The sequence below is a fragment of the Balearica regulorum genome, chromosome 1 (assembly GCF_011004875.1).
Source record: "Balearica regulorum gibbericeps isolate bBalReg1 chromosome 1, bBalReg1.pri, whole genome shotgun sequence".
NCBI classification, from domain to species: Eukaryota; Metazoa; Chordata; class Aves; order Gruiformes; family Gruidae; genus Balearica; species Balearica regulorum.
The window spans coordinates 132,754,686-132,777,010 of NC_046184.1; the positions used below are offsets into that span (position 1 = coordinate 132,754,686).

Genomic DNA, 22,325 nt, shown 5'->3' on the forward strand with positions numbered 1-22,325 from the left:
ACATCGTTGATACCTCTTCTGCAACTGAGCCCCAGTTCAGTGTTGGATACCATTCAAATATGCTAATATACCTTTCTTAGGAATACTTCAGAAGGCAATAGGGATTGTTCTTAGGGTCTTTCAGTGAAGAACAGTTCATGACATATTTCATGGCTCAGGTGCTGGATAGTTCTCAGAAGAATTAATTTCTCCCTACTGAGAAAGATCTTTATCTGCAGTAGATAAGGCTCTATGGAGATACTTGCTTAGCTAGGTAGACATATTAATTTTCAGATAAGTGATATTTCAGATGTCTGGGCCTTCCATCACTTTTGTTCTGAGGTATTTTACTGGGCTTAAGGAGTTTAATTTAATCAGTAATTCTGTTTAGGTTTTGGTACCTTAATACGTATTTTTTTTTACCATCTCCTGGTGTTTCTTTATTCTCAGGTTTATGACTAATTTGGTCGGGTTTTCTTCCCTTCAGGAATTTATTACTGTACTTGGATCTAGATTGCTGTGCATGCCTCTTAAAAGTGGCTAGCCTAAATGTTATACAAGCAGTATTCATGACTGCTATTACTTCTACTGGGAAGATCTGTGAAATTCAGGCAACCCAACTTTATAGTAGCTTATTTCTTAAGACCCATCCTGAAGTTCTCCCAAGACTTGTCTCTTCAGTTTCACCAATGTTCTTTCCAAAACAACTGAGTTCCAAGCGTACAAAAGAATATATAATCCAGATTTCAGGAGGGTCATATATTTGCAGAACTAGACCTCTTAGATGGTCCCTGATATTTTGTGTGTTGAAGAAAAGGATGCATGGTCACAATCATTTCTGTGCAGTGGTTGTCCGAGTGGATTTCAGGCTGTCAGATAGCAAGTTGCTCAGGCAGATTCATCTTCGGTTGTCAGATCACATAGGATTAAGTTATATCAATAACCTTACTTAGAAACAAGTGTATAGCTAAGATTTGTAGCGTGACTTACCTGGATATCTCTTTAGTTTCACGGAGCACTATTCATTGGACATGTAAGCCATCACTAGAAGGAGGAGAAGGTTACTTACCAGCAACTGGAAATCTTTGAGGTCTAGTTTACATGCCCATTAGTTTATCATCTGCCTCATAGTTTCAGTATCTCTTCTTAGATTTTGAGATAAGAAAAATTAGGGTGTAGGAGGAGGGTGTTGGTCTGTGTGCATCCAGATAGGAAGGGGGCCTAGGTATCTTAAGGATATTCTTTCAGAGAAAAATAATCTCCAGCTTTGCATGATTTTGTCTCACAAATGCCTGGAGTGTGACTGGGTATATGGGGTTGCCTAGCCTGAGAAACTCCAGTTACTGGCAAGTACAACTTTCTTCATCTTCTGAGCACTTCTTTAAATAGGTTTCTTCTTTGAATTGTTAATTTTTTCCAAACCTGAACTACTAAGACTGCTCTTGATGTTGTCCTATCACTTTACTAGGAATTTGCTGTGGCAGAAAATTTGGATTATGCTATGAAGAACACATCTGTGTGTGTGTGTATATATATGTATACCAGTTTTTTAAACTGGAAATAATAATTCCCAGTAAAAATGAATAAACATTTTTATTCTCTTTTCCCCCCCAGGATATGGTATCTCAGAAAAACACAGTAAGTATTAAATCCACATTCATTTTAAAACACAAAATGAGGATACTACATTTAAAGCAAGTCTAGTAACAAAGCTGCCAAGTATATATGTTTATATGATTGAAGGAAGTCTGTTTTACCTATATACAAATCAAACTAGTGGAAATCTTGTTGACTTCCTTTCCAAAGTAAAGCTTAATTAAAAAATTACTTTTCTTTAGAAGTTCCTTTTTAAGTTCTATAAAAGTGCCAGTAGATATATGTTCTATATGTAGGTTGATAGATCAAAATGTAAACTCAAATTCAAAGTCTCTTTCTCCCTCTACTGCTTTCACCTGTTTGTGCAAATGTATATATGTGTGTGATGCCTTAATAGGGCTTACTCTTGTATCTCAAACAGCTTTGGCTACAGTATAGCCATCCTCTTCCTCACAAATTCACAGATTTTACTTTGGAATGCAAAAGCTTATTTCCCAAAGTAAAAGTATTCTTACCTTTAATGCAAGTAAAACCAAACAAGTAAGACTGAACCAAGATAAAATTTAGTGGTTATTTTAGGTTTGTTGTAATATGCTGCGATATCTTAGTTATGTATTTTGTCATACTTCACATCATATCAGTGGTTATTTTCATTAAACACTCCACTGTTATTTTGAGGACTGTTGAATTTGCAAAAATCTTAAACTTCACAGAATCACAGATTGGTAGGGGTTGGAAGGGACCTCTGGAGATCTTCTAGTCCAACCCCCCTGCTAAAGCAGGATCACCTAGAGCAGGTTGCACAGGATCACATCCAGGTGGGTTTTGAGTATGTCCAGAGAAGGAGACTCCACAACCTCTCTGGGCAGTCTGTTCCAGTGCTCAGTCACCCTCACAGTAAAGTTGTTTTTCCTCATATTGAGATGGCACTTCCTGGGTTCCAGTTTGTGCCTGTTGCCCCTTGTCCTGTCGCTGGGCACCATTGAGAAGAGTCTGGCAATAATAAACTTCCATTTATTCCTTTCTGTTTCCCCCCATTTACCATATACTCTTATTTTCTTCTGAAAAATATTGAGCAGGACTAAAATAATAAAATGTTCTTAGACTTTGCTAATAATTTTAAAGAGAACTAGTAGAAAATAATGCATTAGTCACAGCAGTTTATTTTGAGCTGCTGTTTATACTTGGCCACAGCACTGCATGTAGGCTAAAGATAGATCAAGTTGAGCACATGAATAAATCCAGGTCATTTTCCCATCTGTCTTGGTGATCTTTAAACTAGTTTCAACGGTGGGGTGTGAACTGCATTTACTAGTCTGTAGCTTTGTGAAGGGAGGCCTCAGAATGAGGCAGATTTGCTTGTGAATGCTACTATCCATCAACTGGTGGATGTTCAAAATGTCTCAAGCATGTGTTTTCCCCTCCAGAGCAAACGGGAGATTTGTGACTGAGCCGTTTGGTGGTAATTCTAGAAATGGAGTAAGGGCAAAGAAAACAGTGGCAAGTTCAGCCTAGTGTGATCAGATTAGCAACCTGCAATCTTTTCTTTTGGCAGATTCTTTCTCCCACAGAGGGAGATATTTACCTTCCACATGGAAGAGAAGAAAAGATGGATCTGGTGATATGGTTTCTACAGCAGGACCTGGTATTAGACCTGTAAACATCATGTGGATAGCAAAAAGGGCAGGGGGAGGCATCCTGAAACTAGGATCCTGATCCTTCCTTTAAAAAAGAGGGATTGCCTAAGCCACTTTCTTCAAGTGCTTAAATTAAGAAAACAATTGTGAGTAAAATGCAGTGAGGAAAAAATAAATGACTGTAAATACCAAGTATGGTTTCTTGACCCTCGTGTGTTATTTGAAGCTGTTCATACTCTCTTTTATTAGATAAATGTGCTCCCATATTGCATTCTTTTATCCATTTTTTAAAATCAGAAATTACAACAAACTAATTAGCAAGCTGAATAGTTAATAGGTTAAAACTTTGTTTTTCTAAGTTGGAGTTGACTTCAAATAAGCAGTTGCTTTCCCCTCCTTTCAAATCCAGTGAGCTGTCATGAGAGGCTTCCAGTTTGTCACTGCCCTGGTATGGTGCCACTGCTTCATTGCTTGGTTAAATATTTTACAACTGTATGTGATATCCATAAAGAAGAATTTTCCACTTTACAAGGACAGAAACGTGTTTGGGTTAGTGCTTAGACACTGTTTAATTTAGGGTTAAATGCATTACTTGCTTTGCTGACGACTATATCTTTGAAGAAGAGCTGAAAAACTGATAAAGAGGAAACATCTTGCCCCAGAAGGCCCAGAAGAGCTGGGCGATTGCCAGAGAGGCCTGAAGTCAACAAGAATCACCAGTAATCAGGGGAAGGGGGAGGGGGGGGTGGAGTTTAGTTGGTTCGCCACCACCTACCCAATTAAAGGACTATGCAAGTTACACCCCGGCCCCCCAAGGAGCATGCCTGCTAATTTAAAGATGCTTGACCAATAGTAGATGATGCAGTAATTAATAACCAATTAGCGTAAATTTAGGCAGGTTTTTCTAATCCTGTAACAAGATAAATATGTGGTAGATTCTGTGTGTGGTGTGCTAGCTTTGTGGAATTACCACCTAGCACCCATCTCTGTGCAGACATGAAATAAATAAAATACCTCTGCTCTGTGTGTATATTGGTGTACTGCACACTGGGTAAATGATCCCACTTTTGTGACAACATATGGGCAATGTCTTGTTTGAAGTTAATTGCTAATGAAGGTTACTGTGCTAGTTAGGTAGGTAGAGAATTGGTCTGAATTTACTGTGGCCAATCAAGTACGCAGTTACATAACCATTTCAGTTTAAATGCTGAGTATTAGATACAATAGTTAATACCCCTGTACTGGGGTTTTGTGTTTTCCTTTCACTTTTCCTGATTGAAAAGTGTGGGCGTGCCTCTGCCATAGCTGTGGAACAGCAGAAAAAGCTTAAATGCACTCTTCATTGGGGTCTGAACACATGTTGGAAAGAGGACAGATACTTGATCTGCTAAGCCTTCCTCCAACCTGGAGGTAGCTGCAGGAATACCATTGCTAGTTTTATGAAGAGACGTCCTCTCCATATCTTATAAGCTCTGTGTCCACGCATCTGCACTGTGTGTAAGGGAAGGGGGACAACTGAGGTTGCTACCAGGCACAGCACACCATTTTTCCAGCAGCACGAGTGAAACTTTCTGTGCTGGCTGCTGTAGCTCAGAGCTTTCTCTTGCCCTCATCTTTGCTGTTTATCCTGCAAATGTACAAAGGTGCAAAAAAAATTGTAGCATAGAACAGATGTGGAGACATGTTAAAGATGCAGAGAAGATGAATGTCTAGTGTGTCATCTGGGGTAATTTTCTTTTATGCATTACACAAAAGCCTTGTAAGAAAAGTAAGCCTTGAAGAAAATGGATGTTTTCCTTGTAAAGAGAACATTATTCTAAATCAGCATCAAGGAGGAAGCAAGAGCGAGGAAACTGGATATAAAGCTGAAAACAATGCATAGAAAAAAGGTCAGCAATTCATTTGAGATTTGGCCTGAGGACAGCTGATCTAACAGTGAAAATTATACAGCAGCATGCTGCAGTGGTGTGAGTCTGAAAGATTTAATAGCTTACTATTGAAAAAAAGAGTGTAAGAGTAGGATAACTTCCTTCCTTCCTTCCTTCTACCATCCAGGAATGAAGTTTTCAGGGATAAGATGGGAAATGTGATTCAGTTCTACTTGACTCCCCCAAACAAGCAATTAAAATTCTATATTAATAATTTATTGCCTACTTGGATACAAAAGGAAAGAATTATTGGCTATGGGAGTTCAGTTCCCAAGAAAGAATTGCCCTGGCATGAAATTCAAGGTCAAGATTCTGTGTCCTATCAATTAGGTTTCTTCTGTAGAGCTCCTCTGAGCTTTGAAGACTATTTTACTGAGGGTGTATGTGCAGCTTCCTAGTTTCTGTCTAAATTACCACCAATAAAATAAATTGCAAACAGGCAGTCTTGCAGAACAGTTTGTTTCCTGTGTCATTATGGAAACAACAAGGTTTGAGAGCACAGTGAATGCCACTGGACTGTAGGGTACAGGAAAATAAATGTATCTATGGAAAATGGGCTTGAGCTTTGGAGTTCCTTTAGACATCAGGTAGACATTGGTTTACTGGAGAAATGAAATTTCAAGGATTTTTTAAAAAAAAGCTTAAAAACCCAATATTCCCCCAAGCCAATGTAATAGACAAATTCCATGGGAAGTTGTTCTATTTTGATGGACGTTTTGTTGCTATCTTTGATTATTATTTTTTTTTCAATAAGGATATTTTCTCTCCCTCTACAGAATTTTAAGGAATGGTGCATAAAAAAGTCTAAGATTGAGTGAAGAAAAGAGTGCATGAGGGGCTTTTCAAAAACTGCTGGAGTCAGGAAGCAAAATGTACAGTCCTTCTGGCAATAATTTGACATACATGCTTTGATCCATTCAGTTTGTTTGAATGTGGCATTGAAAATACAAACTAGAACTTCCCACTCTGGAAAAGTTATTATGGCAAGTGCAGAATATAAGGAGAAAGACTTAATAGTTAATTTTTCTATAGTTGATGGTATGCCTGAAGAAATTTGAATAACCCTGTTAATTGCTTTTGGGGAAGGTATTTAAAGGGACGTAAGCTGACTATTAAACCAAAAGGTTTATTATAGTATACTTAGGCCTGTGGGCCTGATGAAGTATTTTCAGAGATTTAAATTGGGGGTTTTTTTCATTAAATCCTGTAGCAGCTCTTATAGTAGGCAGAGAAAAATGTCTGGGCCATGGAGGAGTCATTAGCAAAAATTCTTCTTGATCTAAAGGGAGCAGGATTGCAATTTACCCTTGCCACAAGGAATTTTTATGTTGAAAAAAATCACTTTTTATTGTAATTGGCAGAAAGTCTCTTCAGAGTTTCAGTAGCTGTATAAATTAGAGTGTATCTACTGTTTCAAGGCAATAAACATTTAAGAAAACTAAATAGAAAGATTTTTGCACTTGGACTTATATTCTTCAATTTAGTAGCCCAAATGTATTGAAACAAGAGCCAAGACTCTAAAGTATGATTACATTATATAAATTTAATAATCTGAAGAAGTAGTATTGCAGAGTAGCTTTCCATTTTTTATTTTCTGATTATTTTTACAATGCATAAAAGTTTCTGTGGTATGGTTATTTAATGATATATTTCTAAAAAAGCCTGAGGTAGCAGAAGTATTAAAAGAGTTTGCAAAAGGACACAGAATGAAAGAGGAATAGGAAGGTCTTAAATACAGACTATTGTTTTTCTTTTTCAGGGGAGAATAGTACAAAGGCAATGGGTAACCCAGTAAACATTACCTTTAATGTTTCTAAACATGAAATATACCACTGTTACTATCGATATAAGGAAAACTAAGGCTTTTAAAATCTATTTATGAAAGTTAGTTTTTATGGAAATGTTACTGTCTCAAGGAATGCGCATTTGTAGTGGTTGGATTATAGTTAACTAATCAGATAATGACTCTGATAGGTTCATAAAAGTAAGACTTGAAAGCATATTAATGATGACACAAGGAGATGTATAGACAAAAAAATTCACGTAGATAGAGAAATCTTACATTCTGAGTGGCAAAGTATTGCACTGTTTTCTTGGCCTTGTAAGTATGGACTTGCTATAAATATCTACGTTAATTTTTGTTGTTGCTTTCTTTAATAATTTCTCTATTCATGTGTCATGTCTGTCTTTTTGATTCTTATGCTGTTTTGTGGTGGTGTTTTCCTCTTTGTTGTTTTATTTCAATTTGGAGTAGGTTGCCAACCACAAAGCTTTTCTTCGGGTTCAAGTACCTCCTGAATACCACAGTGGTAATCTGATAGGCAAAGTATGTATCACTTTAAATCTGCTTTTTGTTGAATAGATATGCCATCTTATGACTGTGTTTCTAGGCATTTAGAAATATATAAAGATACTTTAAGAACAGCGCTTGGCAGGGTCTTTCCTTCAAAGTGATTGTAATCTTAGAGTACTCATTCCTTGCAAGCTAGATCCCGAGCATTTAGAATGTTTGGCTTGTGATAATCTCTCGTCACAGTCTTTACATAAAAATACTGCATATATTCAACTTTAGAAGAGGAAGTATTTTTTAAAAGTTTATAGTATCTTAGTCACCTGTATCGCGAGATGGATAGGAATGTGATGTCACAGAAAACTACTGTGAAAATCTTGATTCTTAAGACAACAGCAGACTGAACTCCCTGAACACTCAGAAGTTTGTGACTTCTTTGAATGAATGCAGTTTATTTTCTGTTATCTTACGTGTTTTCCTTCTAATTGCTTTGTGAGGTAGAGTAAGCACCCCTAATACCCTTGATACAAGCAAGTGGCAAAATGAACTGCATGGCTCAAGTAAAATAATTATGCTATTAGTTGTGCAGGCAAAATTCCCACCTTAAAAATACAGAGATTTTACTCAACATTATTTATCTGAAAAAGACCCAAAACAAAACAACAACCTTTAATTCTAGTGTAGCTGCTCTGTCACAAAGTGACAGTTGTACCAGCATAACTGTAGCAGTACAATTAAAAAAACTGTTTACATTATTAAGGTCAAAAGTTTACTTTTAACAGCATTAGCAAAATATTTAGAGGAGTACTTTAAGACCAAAAGCACTCCACATTTGGTCTGTCTTGCCTAGAGCCTAAAAAATGGCCTACATGGGCCTAACTCTTTCAGCCCTTCAGCAAAAGCATGGCTCTGTGCTTAACTCCTTTAACCATTTTCCCCTGAAGACCAGGTCCCTCTCTCAACTTATTTGCATTTACTTCCCGGGTTTCTTTATGTTCCTAAACTTTTGGCTCTTTTTGTGGTAGATTTTAAAGCGTTGTGATTGAATACAAAAGTTTCATTGCTAGCATACTGGGCATACATTATTTGCTGGAAGGTGAGCTATTGAGAGCTTTTTTTTTTTTTCAGTCTGCTTGGTTTTTTGTTATTTTTAACTTAAAAATTTTTCTAAATAAGACAATGATATAGCTTAACTACTAATCTTAAAATAAACCAATTCACTATACAGTCTTTATAAGATATGAAGTTATAATTCTATTACAATTAAATAAGTCATAATTTATATATATTTGCAGCTAGAATTGCTATATATGTTATTTCATACATATCTGTGCCATTTATTCATTATCCTAAAAAGCAATAGTTGGTGTATGACAGGACAGTAATTTTCACAATTATTAACTTTTGGTGTCAGAGACCAGCATGCTGATTTAGGTGACTAGAAGAAGCAAGGATGATATTTTCAGCCATCTCTAACTCTTGATAGCGTAAGAAAAGTAGATGGACAGAACTGGTTTTTTCCATAATGAAGATAAGAAAGACTCTCTTAGAAAGGCCACACAGTCTATATGAAGGGGCTTTATAATTTATTATATGTAAATATGGGACAGTAGAAGCTACAAAATTGGAGCTCGTTGCTTTTCAGAAAAGGTGGCGTGCTCAAATATGTGCAGGGTTCCTGACTTCTGCACACAAAAATGTGTCTGTCTGGATAAAAATGTGGGTTTAATTGTATAGATTTTACTGTCCAAAAAGAGGCAAGAAATCTAGGTCAAATAGATGAGATGTTGGCTGAATAAGATTAATAGTGTTTTACATATGTCATTTTTTCTGAAAATTGCTTTGCTTTTTCAGTAGATAACTGCAGCTCTCTTTGCATCATGATACATTATACTTTAAAATTGGATTTTTTTTTCCATTGCAGGAAGAGCTAATTCACTGTTACAGGTTTAAGAATAGAGTTTATACACAAGCAGCTTTTGCATTGCACTGAACTCAGTGTTTATTTGAATGAACCTGAGACTACATTGTTTTAACATACTGGTGGTTTGGGTTGCAATTTTTCAAATTTTTTTTAGTAGGAAGTAAAGATAACATTGCAACAGATAATTATATTATTACAACAGAGATCCTGTACTGTAGGGTTTATGAGGAAGGAATGTGGCTTGATCTTTATCTGTTAGAAATAATTTAAAATTCTAAATCCCTACAGACTCAGATCAGCAACGGGATGTACTGATACAGGGGTTTTTTTTCCATCTCTATTTTTAGTAACTGCATACTCCACATTGTTACTTCCTGTGAACAGCTTCTTTCTTTTATCTAGTTTATTAATGCATATAAAAATATGCCATCTTCATATCCATTCTTTCCATCATCTCAGCATTTTCAAGGTGACTTTAAATGGCTACAGCTTTACTGCAGGCTTAGATGATATGAAAAAATGAAAGGTATGGTTTTGCTGTATGTGTTTGATACTTTGATATCCCCAAGGTGGTGGCTGAAGGGTATTTAGTGGTAGTGGATTGTGTTAGATGTATCATGCTGACCCATGCCTCAGTGCTCCTATCTAGTTACTCTGAAATGCAAAGTTTACTTTTCTTTTAAACAACAGGGAACTGTTGTAGCTCTAAGTGGGATACTGGTGCTTCTAGTAGCTGTGGAAAACTTCACAGTTGTCTGGGTTTTGGGGTCTTGCTTAGGAGTCGAAGACTCTGAACTTGCTTCTTTTGGGGTCTGAAGGGCATTTCCTGTTTCCCCTCCCCTTTCAGCACCTTCATTATGTCCACACTTTTTATGTGGCATATTAAGAATGTTTGTTTTTTACTTATAGAATTTTGTGTTAAAAGTCTTACGTTTATTACAAAACATTTCAAAGTTTTGTTGGTTGGTTTGGTGTTTGATGGCAGCATGCAGCAGATGTTTTGTAGGCTTCTCTGAATGAAACATTTCCATAAAGTCCTTCCAATGCCTGTGTTTCTGTATTTGTCTCTCTCTTTGTGGGGAGCTCTGCATCATATCCTTCCTAGCACAGAGTGAGCCTAGAGGATGCCAGTACATCTCTGACCCCAAAAATTTGGGAGCAGAAGGTTAGCTTGTAACTGTCAGACCGTGTTAGGGTCCATGTATCACATAAAAAATTGAACAGTTTTGTTGTATGGTCGCTTAACAGATCCAAACCCTTATTCATCACCCTTGTTAATATTTATAACTTTTCCACAGAAAAGTCCTTGAATTTAATGCTTGCAAATCTTGTGTTAAACAGTGTGCTAAAGCTTCATAATGCACCAGCCCTAATCTAGCGGGTTTTTTTCTGACAGTAAAAGATACTGTGTATACACAAACAAGTCTCCACTTACATTTGCTTTCTAAACTGTGCCTGTTTTTCTTTTAGGCTTCCAGCGGCAATTATTATTTTATTCCGTACATCGTCACACCTTGTGCTGACTACTTTTGCTGTGAAAGCGATGCCCAGCGAAGAGCTTCTGAGTATATGCAACCCAGCTGGGACAATATCCTGGGGCCATTTTGTGTCCCACTGGTAGACAAGTTTATCAGCCTTCTCAAGGACATTCATGTTACATCATGGTAATTTTAAAACACATACACCTCCAGAACCTTTGATAGTCTCTTTATAATGTTAGAAAAAAGATGCAGAATTTCTAGTAGCATTGATTATTTTTTTATTATTTATTTTTCACTGCAGTTAATATAGTGTTAAAGGAAGCTGCTAACTTTACTGCTTTCTGTATTGATGTCCTGCAGCTGTTGCAGTTAACTAACCATGTTATGCTAGAAACTGATTTATGGTTACTTTCTGAAATATCAGTAAGCAAAGGCAGTCCATGGGTGAGGTAAAGTTCTTAAGTATAAACTACTGTGCAGCAGGTTGTAATAGGAGATAAGATCACAGCCTCTTCATAGAGCTCAAAGCCAAAGACTGTCCTTTTCTGTCACCAAATAATTGTATACATATGGCAGCAATGGGCAATCACATGCAACTTCCATGGTTTGGTTTTTGTTGGGTTTTTGTGTTGTTTTTTTATATTAGCTTTCTGATATCACCTAATAAACATGATACTGTTCAGCCGCTTCTACAAAGGTCTGTTGGAGTTTTGAGGATTGGGGCTGGAGATGGAAGTCTCTCTTTCTCGATTGCTCACCCTGTACTCTGCAGCTAGTCTGGTTTTGTTTGTACTTCTGGAAAATACTGGGAGAGACTGAGCTTCTAGGGTATTTTTTTCCTAGTGTCTGAAGCATGAGGTGTTGCTGAGGGCCCTCAGATTTCTTTCCCTTTCCCCATTGCCATCCCACCCAAGTGAAAGACTCGCCTAAAAAAAATTCTTTTCTCACCTGGTCCCACTCTTAGGATCCTATAGATGACCTTGCCCACACACACCTTGTCCCCTACACCTCCATCCATGGCAGGTCTGCTATTCTCTGGCACCTTGCTGGGCAGCAACTGGGATATTGCTGGCCTGAAGAAACGCAGGCTGCCTCCTGCTTCTCCAAAACAGTGCTAAAGGGGAATCTACATGCAGGCAACACAGGCCCACCTTGAGGAAAGGGACAATAGAAGGGGCAGAAACTCAGTAAAGTTGGTCAGCATACAGGAGGGCTGTGCTCACCAGTGCAGACTCATGCAACTAGTAGCACAGTTGGTGCTGGTAGCAGCAAACTTAGCATTTGTGTCATTGTGAAATGGTGCTCTGGGCATCAGCTGTCCAAAGCTACCTGTATACTTCGACATTTATGACCAGAGTTGTGCGTGGTTTTGGTTTGATAATTGTGTTCTGAATTCCTACAGTAAAGCCTCCTCTCTCTGTCCCATTTTCAGGCTGAAGTGCCAGAAAGAGGTTTTGGTGTGGCTGCAGAATTAGACACTGTTGTGGTAGATCCCTGTGAAGAGAAAGATGTAGCTAGATGGTCCCTCATTCCTGCCAAAATCTTGAATAAGTTTGAAAAGATTAAGTATTGCATCATTCAGAGACTTCCATTCCGAAGTCATTTGGATACTTTTGAAAAACATTACCCAGTATCACCCTTTGGTTTGGTTAGCACAAGAAGGACTAATTATCATTAGCCTGGTAGAAGGCAATGCTGGATAGAAACCTGAGATTGGAAAACCATGATGACTTAGGCCAAACCTCCACTGACAGTAAAACAACTATTAAAAGCTTTCCAACAGAGCTTACTGTGACCTTGCTGCTTTGCCTTATAAACATATCTTACATGTTATATGTAAGATATGTATTAGACAGAGAACTTAGTTTTCTTTGCTATGTGTAGGGCTTATGCTAAGTTGCATACTTTGCAATACTCATTTGTAAAGAAAAAAGGTATTGTATGTGCTTTATCTGTCAGGTGTCATCTGCTGACTTCCAAACTATAGAGTCCATAAGATGCTCCAGATAGTTACCTCTAAGTAGCCTGTCCAGGTCGTTTGTAACTGTCGTATTGATAATGTATATATGATTTTGTATTCTACAAAAGCTCTGGTGTTGCATTGTACACTGTTAGTGTAAATAAGATGGGCTTACTGGGGGTTTTTACATCGATCCTGCCCACATTATGCATTATGTTCGTCAAACAGATTGCGACCAAGTCGGCTTTTGGTGGCTTGTTTTTGTTTTAGTTTCTTTGTTTGAAAGCCTCTTTTCTCCTTTCATGATAAAATCATCTACCTCCTTTTTACATCACACTGGTCGTTGCTCTCTGTGTCACTTTATTATCCAAATTGCTGCCTTCTTTAGGATACAAAATACCACATCTGTCATGGTCAGTAACGGGCAAAGAAAGCACATGTACATTATCTCACAATCCTGATTATAAGCGTATTGCCACATAGCCCCGCGGTCTGATGTGGAGCAAGGTGGAATGTTTATAAAGAGTTAATGAAAAATGTGGAAACATTTGGTGTGCACCTCACTGAGGAAATGGTACTTTTTATTAGAAATTATGCTTTTTGTTAGAAATATAACCGTGTTTCATAAGAAATATCTAACAGTCTTCTTCCCATATGTCTATCTTCTATTTCTTTAGTGCCTACTACAAAGAAACACTGCTGAGCGATATTAGAAAAGCTAGAGAGAAGTATCAAGGAGATGAACTGGCTAAGGAACTGGCCAGGATTAAGCTTCGTATGGATAATACTGAAGTGCTGACTTCTGACATTGTCATAAACCTGCTTCTTTCTTACAGAGATATTCAGGTATGTTCCTAAAGACTAAGGAAGATTATTTTACCATGGGATTTTGGCTCTTGTTTGTTCTTCTATATTTCATTGTTTGTTAATTCAAACAGTGATTCAAACAGTGACACTAAATTGTTACATTAACAGTTTGACTTGCCTGTCAACTCAAGGGGCTTTATTTATTTTACCTGTGAATAAGAGACACAGATTAGGTGACTTCCTGAGGTCTCCTCCTTTGTTTTTAGTCATTTTTAACCTCCTTCAAAAAAAAAAAAAAAAAAAAAAGAAAAAGTTCCCTACTGAAACAAGATGTTTGCTTTTCCCTTCCCTCCCTTTCCTATCTCACCCCCAAAGTCAGATATATTTAGAAATTAATAAAATGCATTTGTTGTGACCATTGTATTGGCCAGAGGTGCCCAAGTTGAGAACTGTCATTCAAAGAAACATTAATTTGGTTTTAAAATATAACTGTACCTGTTTGTCTTGATTTTATTTTTAAAATAAGTTCTGCTTTTGCTAAAACTGAGCCTGCATACTATATTTTCAAACTGACAGTATGTTTGACATCCCTTTTAAAATATACTTCCAACCATTATATGGATTTTTTTTTTTTCCATCAGGAGCTAAGTTGGTTATTTCCTAAGTATAAATGGATCATGAGAGCAGTGGGTGACCACATCATCCTGCATTACCCGGCTTTCCATTCTGAGATGCATATTTTCCTGCAGCACTTTATCCAACTTAATTTTGATCGCCTCTGGTGATCAGTTGCATTCTTTTGAAAGGTCTTTTCCCTTGAGAAATGTAATCATCTCAAAACATGTTTTGAAAAAACAAATTAAGTAATGTGAGGGCATTTGTGATGTCAGTAAACTGGCCTCTTCAGCAATGTATATGCGGGTTACCCCTGAGAAACCAAAATGAATGCACAACCGGCTGACGTACTGCAGAATGAACTGTGCTCGAGTCTGTGATGACCTGATGAAGTGTCATTCATCAGAAATCCTTAACAAGGCCTGAAAAAGCCAGACTCATCACCTTTTCCTGGTGCTGGGAGTGTAATCAATCAAACTAGCCAGAGGGATTCAGTAATTTGGGTAGTGGCATTGAGGTGAGGAAGAAGCAAGTATTGACGTGGGTAGACAAAATCCCTGGTTAATTCCTTACACAGAGTTTGTGGCTGTTTCACTGACTCTTCTAGGAACAGTCACCTGAGATACTGTCTAGCAGTCATGACTCATTTTAGTTTAGTGATGCTTTCCTCTGCTTTCAGTTTCTTTTATTTTCTTTCTTTTTTTTTTTTTTTTTAAATTCATACCAGGACTATGATGCTATGGTGAAGCTGGTAGAAACACTAGAAATGCTTCCTACCTGTGATCTGGCTGACCAACACAACATTAAATTTCATTATGCTTTTGCATTAAATCGGTAAGGATGACTGAGGTTGTTTCGTTTTATTGCTGTTCCTTATGGGCTTGCATATAAATTTATAGTGCAGATAATATCAAGTAAGAATTTCCCTTTCTGCACACACTGATATTTACCACAATCATCTTTCCTTAATCCAGTACTTCCTGTGCACCAGGGCAGCTTGTAACTTTTGAAATAATTGTTTTCCAACAACCTCCATTTTGTGAACAACCTGGCCTGAGGAGAGTGTATCTGTTCCAAAGGCCACCTGAGTAATTGCAAAAGACTCCAGTGATACCAGTGGGTTCTGGGTCAGACTGAGATTCTTTATTCTGAGTCACTGATTATTCTGAACATCTTGAAAAGTTTAGCATAACAGAGTTATGGGTGAGTTATTAAAGTAATAGGTAACAAGCGCTGCTTGATCCATGAATACACATTCATGATACAGCTTTCTTGAAAGGCTGAAAGGCAATCTGGACCTACAGGCACATTGCTAGATTAGGAAGCACAGAAGTATTATCGAACTCTTCTAGTTAGCTACAGATTTCTGTAGTGCCTATCTATAATAGTTACTTCATCTCTAAGGAATTTATGTTAAGATTGTATTGTAGAAAATAGATCTTATACAAATGAAATCACATGTAATTGTAAAAGTAACTGGTTAGATGCAATCCACATGCTATTAAAAATTGTGACCTGCAGTCTAACTAAAAATTAGCTTGGGCAGCATCAGGATGGCATCTGTCCTAGGGATTAAGAACTTCGTAATAGATCTAGAAAAGCAGTTCCTGTGGCATTTTATGGAAAGTGGTAAGAAGTCTGGTGCCATTTGACAGTTTCATCAGACTTAGGAGTAAATGCAAAATAATTGCCTAGAAAATTATTGGATATCACTGTGTCAAAGAACAGTCTTCTCACAGCATTAGATAGACTGTGTTCTCCTAAAAAAAAAAATGTAGACCATTAAATCTTAGCTGATTAACCATCTACTGTCTGTTAACTTGTTTTGCGGAAATGTATCTTTCAGAAAATTTTGATCTGAATATATGAAGACAGAGACAATCCATTTATATAATTTGCAGTTTGCTCTGGTATTTATCACACCTAATGAAAGATAGTTTTCTCATTAGGCTGCTTAAAAATAAAAGGAAAAAAATGCACCTTTGATATAAAATTTTTAATGTACCACACAAGGCAGTATTTTAAAGTAGAAGCCAGTGTTTTAACATTTCTTTAAGTTATGTAAATTATAAACCGTGTTCTTGGCTGTATAGTTATTATTGCTGTTATTGAATATTATTGTTAAATAGTATGTTTAGAAACATGTTTAGTATGTTTTTCTACCTTTTTTCCCCGCAACTCTTAAAAATTGCAGGTTTGATCTTGTAAAGATTCTGAAATTCAAGTCTCCTTAAAATATCATACTGACGTCTTGAGAAGTGGTTTCAACAAAAAGGATTTGGCCCTATTTTTCAGAAGTTTGTCCAACTTTTTATAATTTCAGGAATTTGACTTAAGATGTTTAAACTTGCCAGTAAGAATAATGCTAGGGTCATGCCTTGTCCTTAGGAAAATATCCTCATATGATAAGTTTTTAAAACTTTTCATTTAGATGTGCATAATAAAATTGGCAAGCTTTGTTACTCTCTTTGTCTTCAAATTCTTTGTATTTTGAGCAGCATGTGAACCTCACGCCATTGAATCTTCTGTTTTGGCAATGCCAATAGCGCCCTGGTAAGACAAGACAAAATGAATTGCTCGTGAACTTGCTTTCCCCATCAGCAGGTTTCATTAAATCGATCACTAGCCTGAACTAGCATTGACTCTCCTTGTTTTCTTGTGGGAACAATTTAAACGTTTTTATGGAAAAGTTTTTTCAGAAATAAATGACCAGTTTTCCATCAGTAAGAATGCAGAATTTAGCTTCTACAGATGTTTTTGCCTTCTTGCAACAAAATGATGGACAAAAGTAAAAAGTTAAGACTTGAGTATTTTCAGAACAAGTCCACTTAGTACAAAATGACCGCTAAGGTGTTGCTTTTAGCATCTTACTTCCATGGGATTTTTCAATCACTTATTTTTTCTGTTTCAAAAACAAATTCTTTTTTCATGAGTTCTATCAGAATCTATTTATAAAAATACAGAACAATGTTTCCACTTAATATTCTATTAATTTCAGCATACAGAACAGTATTAATGTTGCTCAGTACAACTGATTGAGCCTACCAGGAGCAAAATACATAATAAGCAAAACAGAATTAACAGCTGTAAAAATATCAGACCCTGCCGAAGTTAATGTTTGCTTAATTTCATTATGAAAGTGTACCAGAGCTGTGATCATAATCAACAGAGAAAGTCATTCATTTATTTCCTCTTGGACTCTGTAACTGAGTTCTGTTGCCAATTGTTTTCACTTAGCATTTTCAAGTCTGTGTTACTCTAGTGCTGCATAGAGCTGGTGATGTGGCAGGCAAGTGGCAGAGGATTTCTTCTGGCGGCCTCCTGTCTTTGCTGGTACGTCAGTGGACACAAGCCCAATCTGAACTGCAGTTGTGTGCAGTTCTGGGTGCAAGTTAACAAGTCGTGTTAAGGGAAGGGACAGGGATGTTTTACTTCAGACTCAGCACCGTTCCAGCCTAGCTGCATGTCTTCTGGTTCAGAGCCAGCCTGGGTCTGACCTGGCTTGGATCGTGAGCAAAGTAAGCCTGGGCCTGCCTGCAGAGTACTGTGCAGAAAGGTACTAAAGCACTTCCTATTATCATATGTAGGGGAGGCAGACATTTTCATGCTTATTTCTGGTACCCCGATTCACATAGGTTTTTAAGGACAGCCCCTCTCCTAGATTGCTGTCTTCCTCTCTGGTTTCCATTTCAGAGCAGACCGTAGAGGCCATCTTAGATTTGTCATCTCATGTCTAATAAAAGAGGCTAATAAAGGATGTTTGCAATGACAGGCTTGTACTTGTTTCCAAGCCTGGGCTATCTAAAAAGATCAGCTTCCTGGCTGTTTGTTTAGAAGTCCTAGGGAGCAAAAGGCTATTCCTCTATCAGCGTCTTAAGCTAATTAATTTTGACTCCACACACAAGCAGAGCAGAGTGCTTTCTTTTATACAGACGTTGGTTGGTTGAAGACGTTGTTCCTTGTTGTCTTCCAGCTGAGATTTAGATCTGATTGTATCTTAATTTAGGCATGGAAAGGAACACATCTTTAGGTATAAGTTCAGCCCAAATGTGCCACATGAATGTTTTCAATATTTGTATTCACAGCTTTGGTATGAAGTAAAATGCTGTGTAATTGAGGGCTGGGTGTTTCAGATGTAGATGGCTGTTTGCTTCAGTCCATGGGTATACCTTGCCTGGGAGGCAAGCACTGTGTAAGGAGAAGATGAGGTATGAGAGCTACCATGAAAGGATGTTGTCACAGTTCCAGATTCTTGAAAGCTAAGAAATTTCTGAATTAAGGTTGCCATTTTATTTCCTCTGTTTTAAATGTGTGTCTAATTGAAGGCTGTCTGATTTTTTTCCTTGAGAGCTTTGCCTAGTGTGGTGCACTTGAATAGCTGGAGGTCAGCTGGTCAGTATCTCAATATTCTGTGTCGATCTTCTTGTTAAAGATGTAACAGTGCTGTATGATAAATACACATTTATTATATGGCACAGCCCTCCACCCCACACCTGAAGTTCCTTTAGTTCCTTATTGGTCCTTTCATGTTCATTGTTGCAATACCTGAGTAGTTTATCACCATGTCATGGAGAAATAGAACAATGGTGTTTACTTATATTTACAGGTATGGAACCAGATACATGAAGTTCACTAATTAAAGGTTTTCAAATTGAGGTGTCTACAGGGTGATTTGTCTTTTGAAGTATAAAGCATAATGAAATGTATTTAAATATCCCATTGTCTTCAACAATAAATGTAAATGCACCTTTATTAATTAGCCTTCAAGCTCTCAAGCTAGCGTTCCTATAAAATGAGGAGTGCACATTTCTGTGGCAAGTCTTTGGGTGAAGGGACCTGCATAAAGCTAGAAGACAGTCATGCAGGATGGGCTCCAATTGCCTTAGGTGTATGGTTGTCCTTTCTCTTGCAGCTCCCAGCCTCTGCTCTAACTGCATCCCAACTCCTGAGGCAGGGGCCTCAACACCAGTAGTGAATGCAAGTCCATGGCCGAACCTCACAGTAAAACCAGCTGTTGTATGAGATGAGCAGTATGCATGTTTCCTTTAAACAAACCAACCAACCAAACACAACAAAAAACCACGCAACACCCCTGCCTTGATCACACAGTTCAATTTTACACGGGCAAGTACACATACAGGGCCTGAATTTACGTTGTAATGGTGACTGAATTTCTGGGGTTTTTTTCTGAAATTTGAGGTTTTTGCGGTTTTAAGGAGTGTTCCTCTGTGCTGTACCATGGTTTGCCCATCACTATGTCTGTTACTTTTGTCCAGTCTGTTTTCCTGTGTGAGTTACAGCTATAGTTCACGAGCTTGACTTAAGTTCATACTGCTGGCCTTAGGACCTGGCTCTTGCCAGACGAGCTCTTTCATGTACTACTCTTATAGCTGAGGTCTGCCAAGTGCTTTTATTGATTAATTTCTAGATTCACACACAGAGGAGCTGGTCAATGATCCTTTTTTTTGTGGAAGCTTTCATCCTGGGATTTGATGTCTTACAGAAGCTGAACACGCGAACACATCCAGTTACCCGTCCAATAAATAATTTGCCTGAATATCTAGTGCGAAGGCTGTGGCTGTCTTTATTAATTAAAAGAAGGTAGAAATGCTACCTGCATGTATGACATGGTGTTAAAACCGTTTCTCTAGTATTACGGCTTTTTTCTTCCTTTTTTTTTTTTTTAATTAAAAAAGCCCAAGATTCTTCTCAAGGGAGATGGACATATAAAGTGATTTAATATGCTTCGCTAATGCATTATATATGCATATATTAATACCTTTTGTGTTTGGAACCACAGTATTTCAATGTTTTAAGGTATCATCTGGATTAATTATAAGCAACAGTTAAATTTTTGATCCATCTAGAAAAATAAAATGAAAACAAACAGTGAAAGAAGGCCTTAAAGTTTGATTTGAAAAGCTTACTATTATTTTCCACCAAGTCTTTTGTAGAAAGAAATAACTGTGATACTGCATTTTAAAAAAAAGATTTATACACTATTTTCTCTTATTTAATCATTTTAGAATAAAATGAACCATTTCCTATTCAGTGTTTTATATTGCCTCAAATTATCTATAAGCATTGAGCAAGTCACATGAGCAGTACAAATCCTGATCAAAGTCAACGGGACAGGAAAGTTTCGCGATCCATTTCTGTGAATTTTACTTGCTTGTAATCAGGTTAAGAGAGTAATAAAAAAGGATGCTAATTTATTCTTTATTGTTTTATTTCCTGTTGCTGTAGTCTATATATAGTAGGTAGATAAAGTACAGATATTTATAGTTAACTCAAATGCTAAGTGTGCTTGGCAGGTGGCTGTTTGCTTGGGATCTACTTCACTAACTTCAGGCTGCATAGCAAAGTTTTTGATGATTCGCAGTACATTTATGTTTGAGTGTTTTCCAGATGGCCTTATTTACCAGGACTGGAGTTATCAAGTTCTGGAAGTTTGCAAAGAGGCCAAAGGGTATGCCAAATTCTGTTCAAAACAGAGTAGACTTTAAAACCAAACCCAGCCCTGGCATGAGGCCAGAGCTGTGAAGACGTCAGTCTCTTTCCAAGGCAGCTCTATCTTCACTCATATTAAAGACGAGGGCAGCTGCAGTCACTATTATTTAACTCAGCATGTTGTGTTTTAACAAGCAACGTATTCCAATACAATAATAAAAAAGGGCAATTAGCAAGTGAAGGGCGTAACAGGGTGCAAGTAGAAAATCACTAGTAATTGTGAATAATAGTAGCCACAGGAAATTATTCCCATTGAAAATCAGTGGGTTATTTAAAATGTTCCCTTCTGTGATTACTCAGATTTAGTAAAAACCTCATCATGGTGTTCCTCATTTTATATGAGTGGCTTGCATGAAGCACCCGAATTGTATATGAGGAGGAAAAAAAAGCTGGTTTTTTTTCATTGTCATATCTAACTGGACACTGGCAAATTTAGTTCTGGTCTCAAAGCCCAGTTTAGGGTCTTGTTTTCCTCATTCACTGTTTAAAATATTGAAGGTGCTACAGTCAAATTGCATCCTCAGTGAAATGTGACTTAACTCACAATTTAGTTTCTTGTTTTAAGTGAGAGTGCAAATGTAATAACTCTAATTCAAATTAGTTGTTGTATTCCTCAATAATTAAGATTTTTTTTAAAAAAAAATCTTTTTTACTGTAGATTTCTGTACAGTTAGTAGCAGTTCAGATCATTTGGTACAGAGTCATTAAGGCATATTTTACTAACAATGTCCTATTTTTATACAAGAAAATTCAAAACATATTTTATTATTAATTACATACCATTATTGTAAGCACAGGTATTGTACATTAAATGAACACAGTATCATATGAAGACCAATTATTTTATGAATGGTTTTATTTATACTAACCGATTAAATTGTCTCACTAACATTTCCTCTGCAATGTGACAGTGAGATCAGGGGTGGGGCTTTAATTGTAATATGTACAGTAAACTATTGATAGTTGCTTCAAGGCTAAAATCAGAAGATAAACAGGATTCATATAGGAATAGATTGGAAAAAACAGGTTAGTCTTTTTGAATGGGCTATTCTTTGGGAAACATTTTCAGAATTGCTTGTTATGGTTTGATTTCTTCCCTTGTGCATTGTTTTTCAAGAAATCGGGTTATAGAGGCCTTAAAATAATCCGAGAAGATCAAATCAATAAGTCAACATGAAATATAAAGGAAGCCAAAGGTGAGCGAATTATGTTTCACTGACATACAGTTTTCTATAGTATATATAGTCTTCTCCAGCTAGACAGATGGAAACAAACCATATAGGGGAAGATGGGAACAAGAAGGTGGGGAAAAAAAAAAAAATTATATCAATTGTTACTTACAGAGTGAGCTAATTCTTGTCCCAGTGAAATCCATGCTGTTCCTGTTAACTGTGTTGGACAAAGGCTTGGTTCATTGAGTGTAGTTCAATAAGTCAACATGAAATATAAAGGAAGCCAAAGGTGAGCGAATTATGTTTCACTGACATACAGTTTTCTATAGTATATATAGTCTTCTCCAGCTAGACAGATGGAAACAAACCATATAGGGGAAGATGGGAACAAGAAGGTGGGGAAAAAAAAAAAAATTATATCAATTG

At 37.1% G+C, this 22,325-nt stretch overlaps 1 protein-coding gene across 3 annotated transcripts in view; it reads left to right on the top strand.

Annotated features, from left to right (window-relative positions):
* MAP3K15 (mitogen-activated protein kinase kinase kinase 15) overlaps positions 1-22,325 on the top strand; it is a 92,264-nt gene that overhangs the window by 30,104 nt on the left and 39,835 nt on the right. For 2 of the 3 annotated variants that reach the window (XM_075775458.1, XM_075775475.1), the window contains exons 3-7: positions 1,594-1,617; positions 7,395-7,466; positions 10,825-11,018; positions 13,473-13,641; positions 14,945-15,051. In XM_075775458.1, the coding sequence (XP_075631573.1) occupies positions 1,594-1,617; positions 7,395-7,466; positions 10,825-11,018; positions 13,473-13,641; positions 14,945-15,051 (566 nt within the window). The remainder of the gene's footprint in view (positions 1-1,593; positions 1,618-7,394; positions 7,467-10,824; positions 11,019-13,472; positions 13,642-14,944; positions 15,052-22,325) is intronic. The other variant, XM_075775467.1, reaches the window with a different exon arrangement.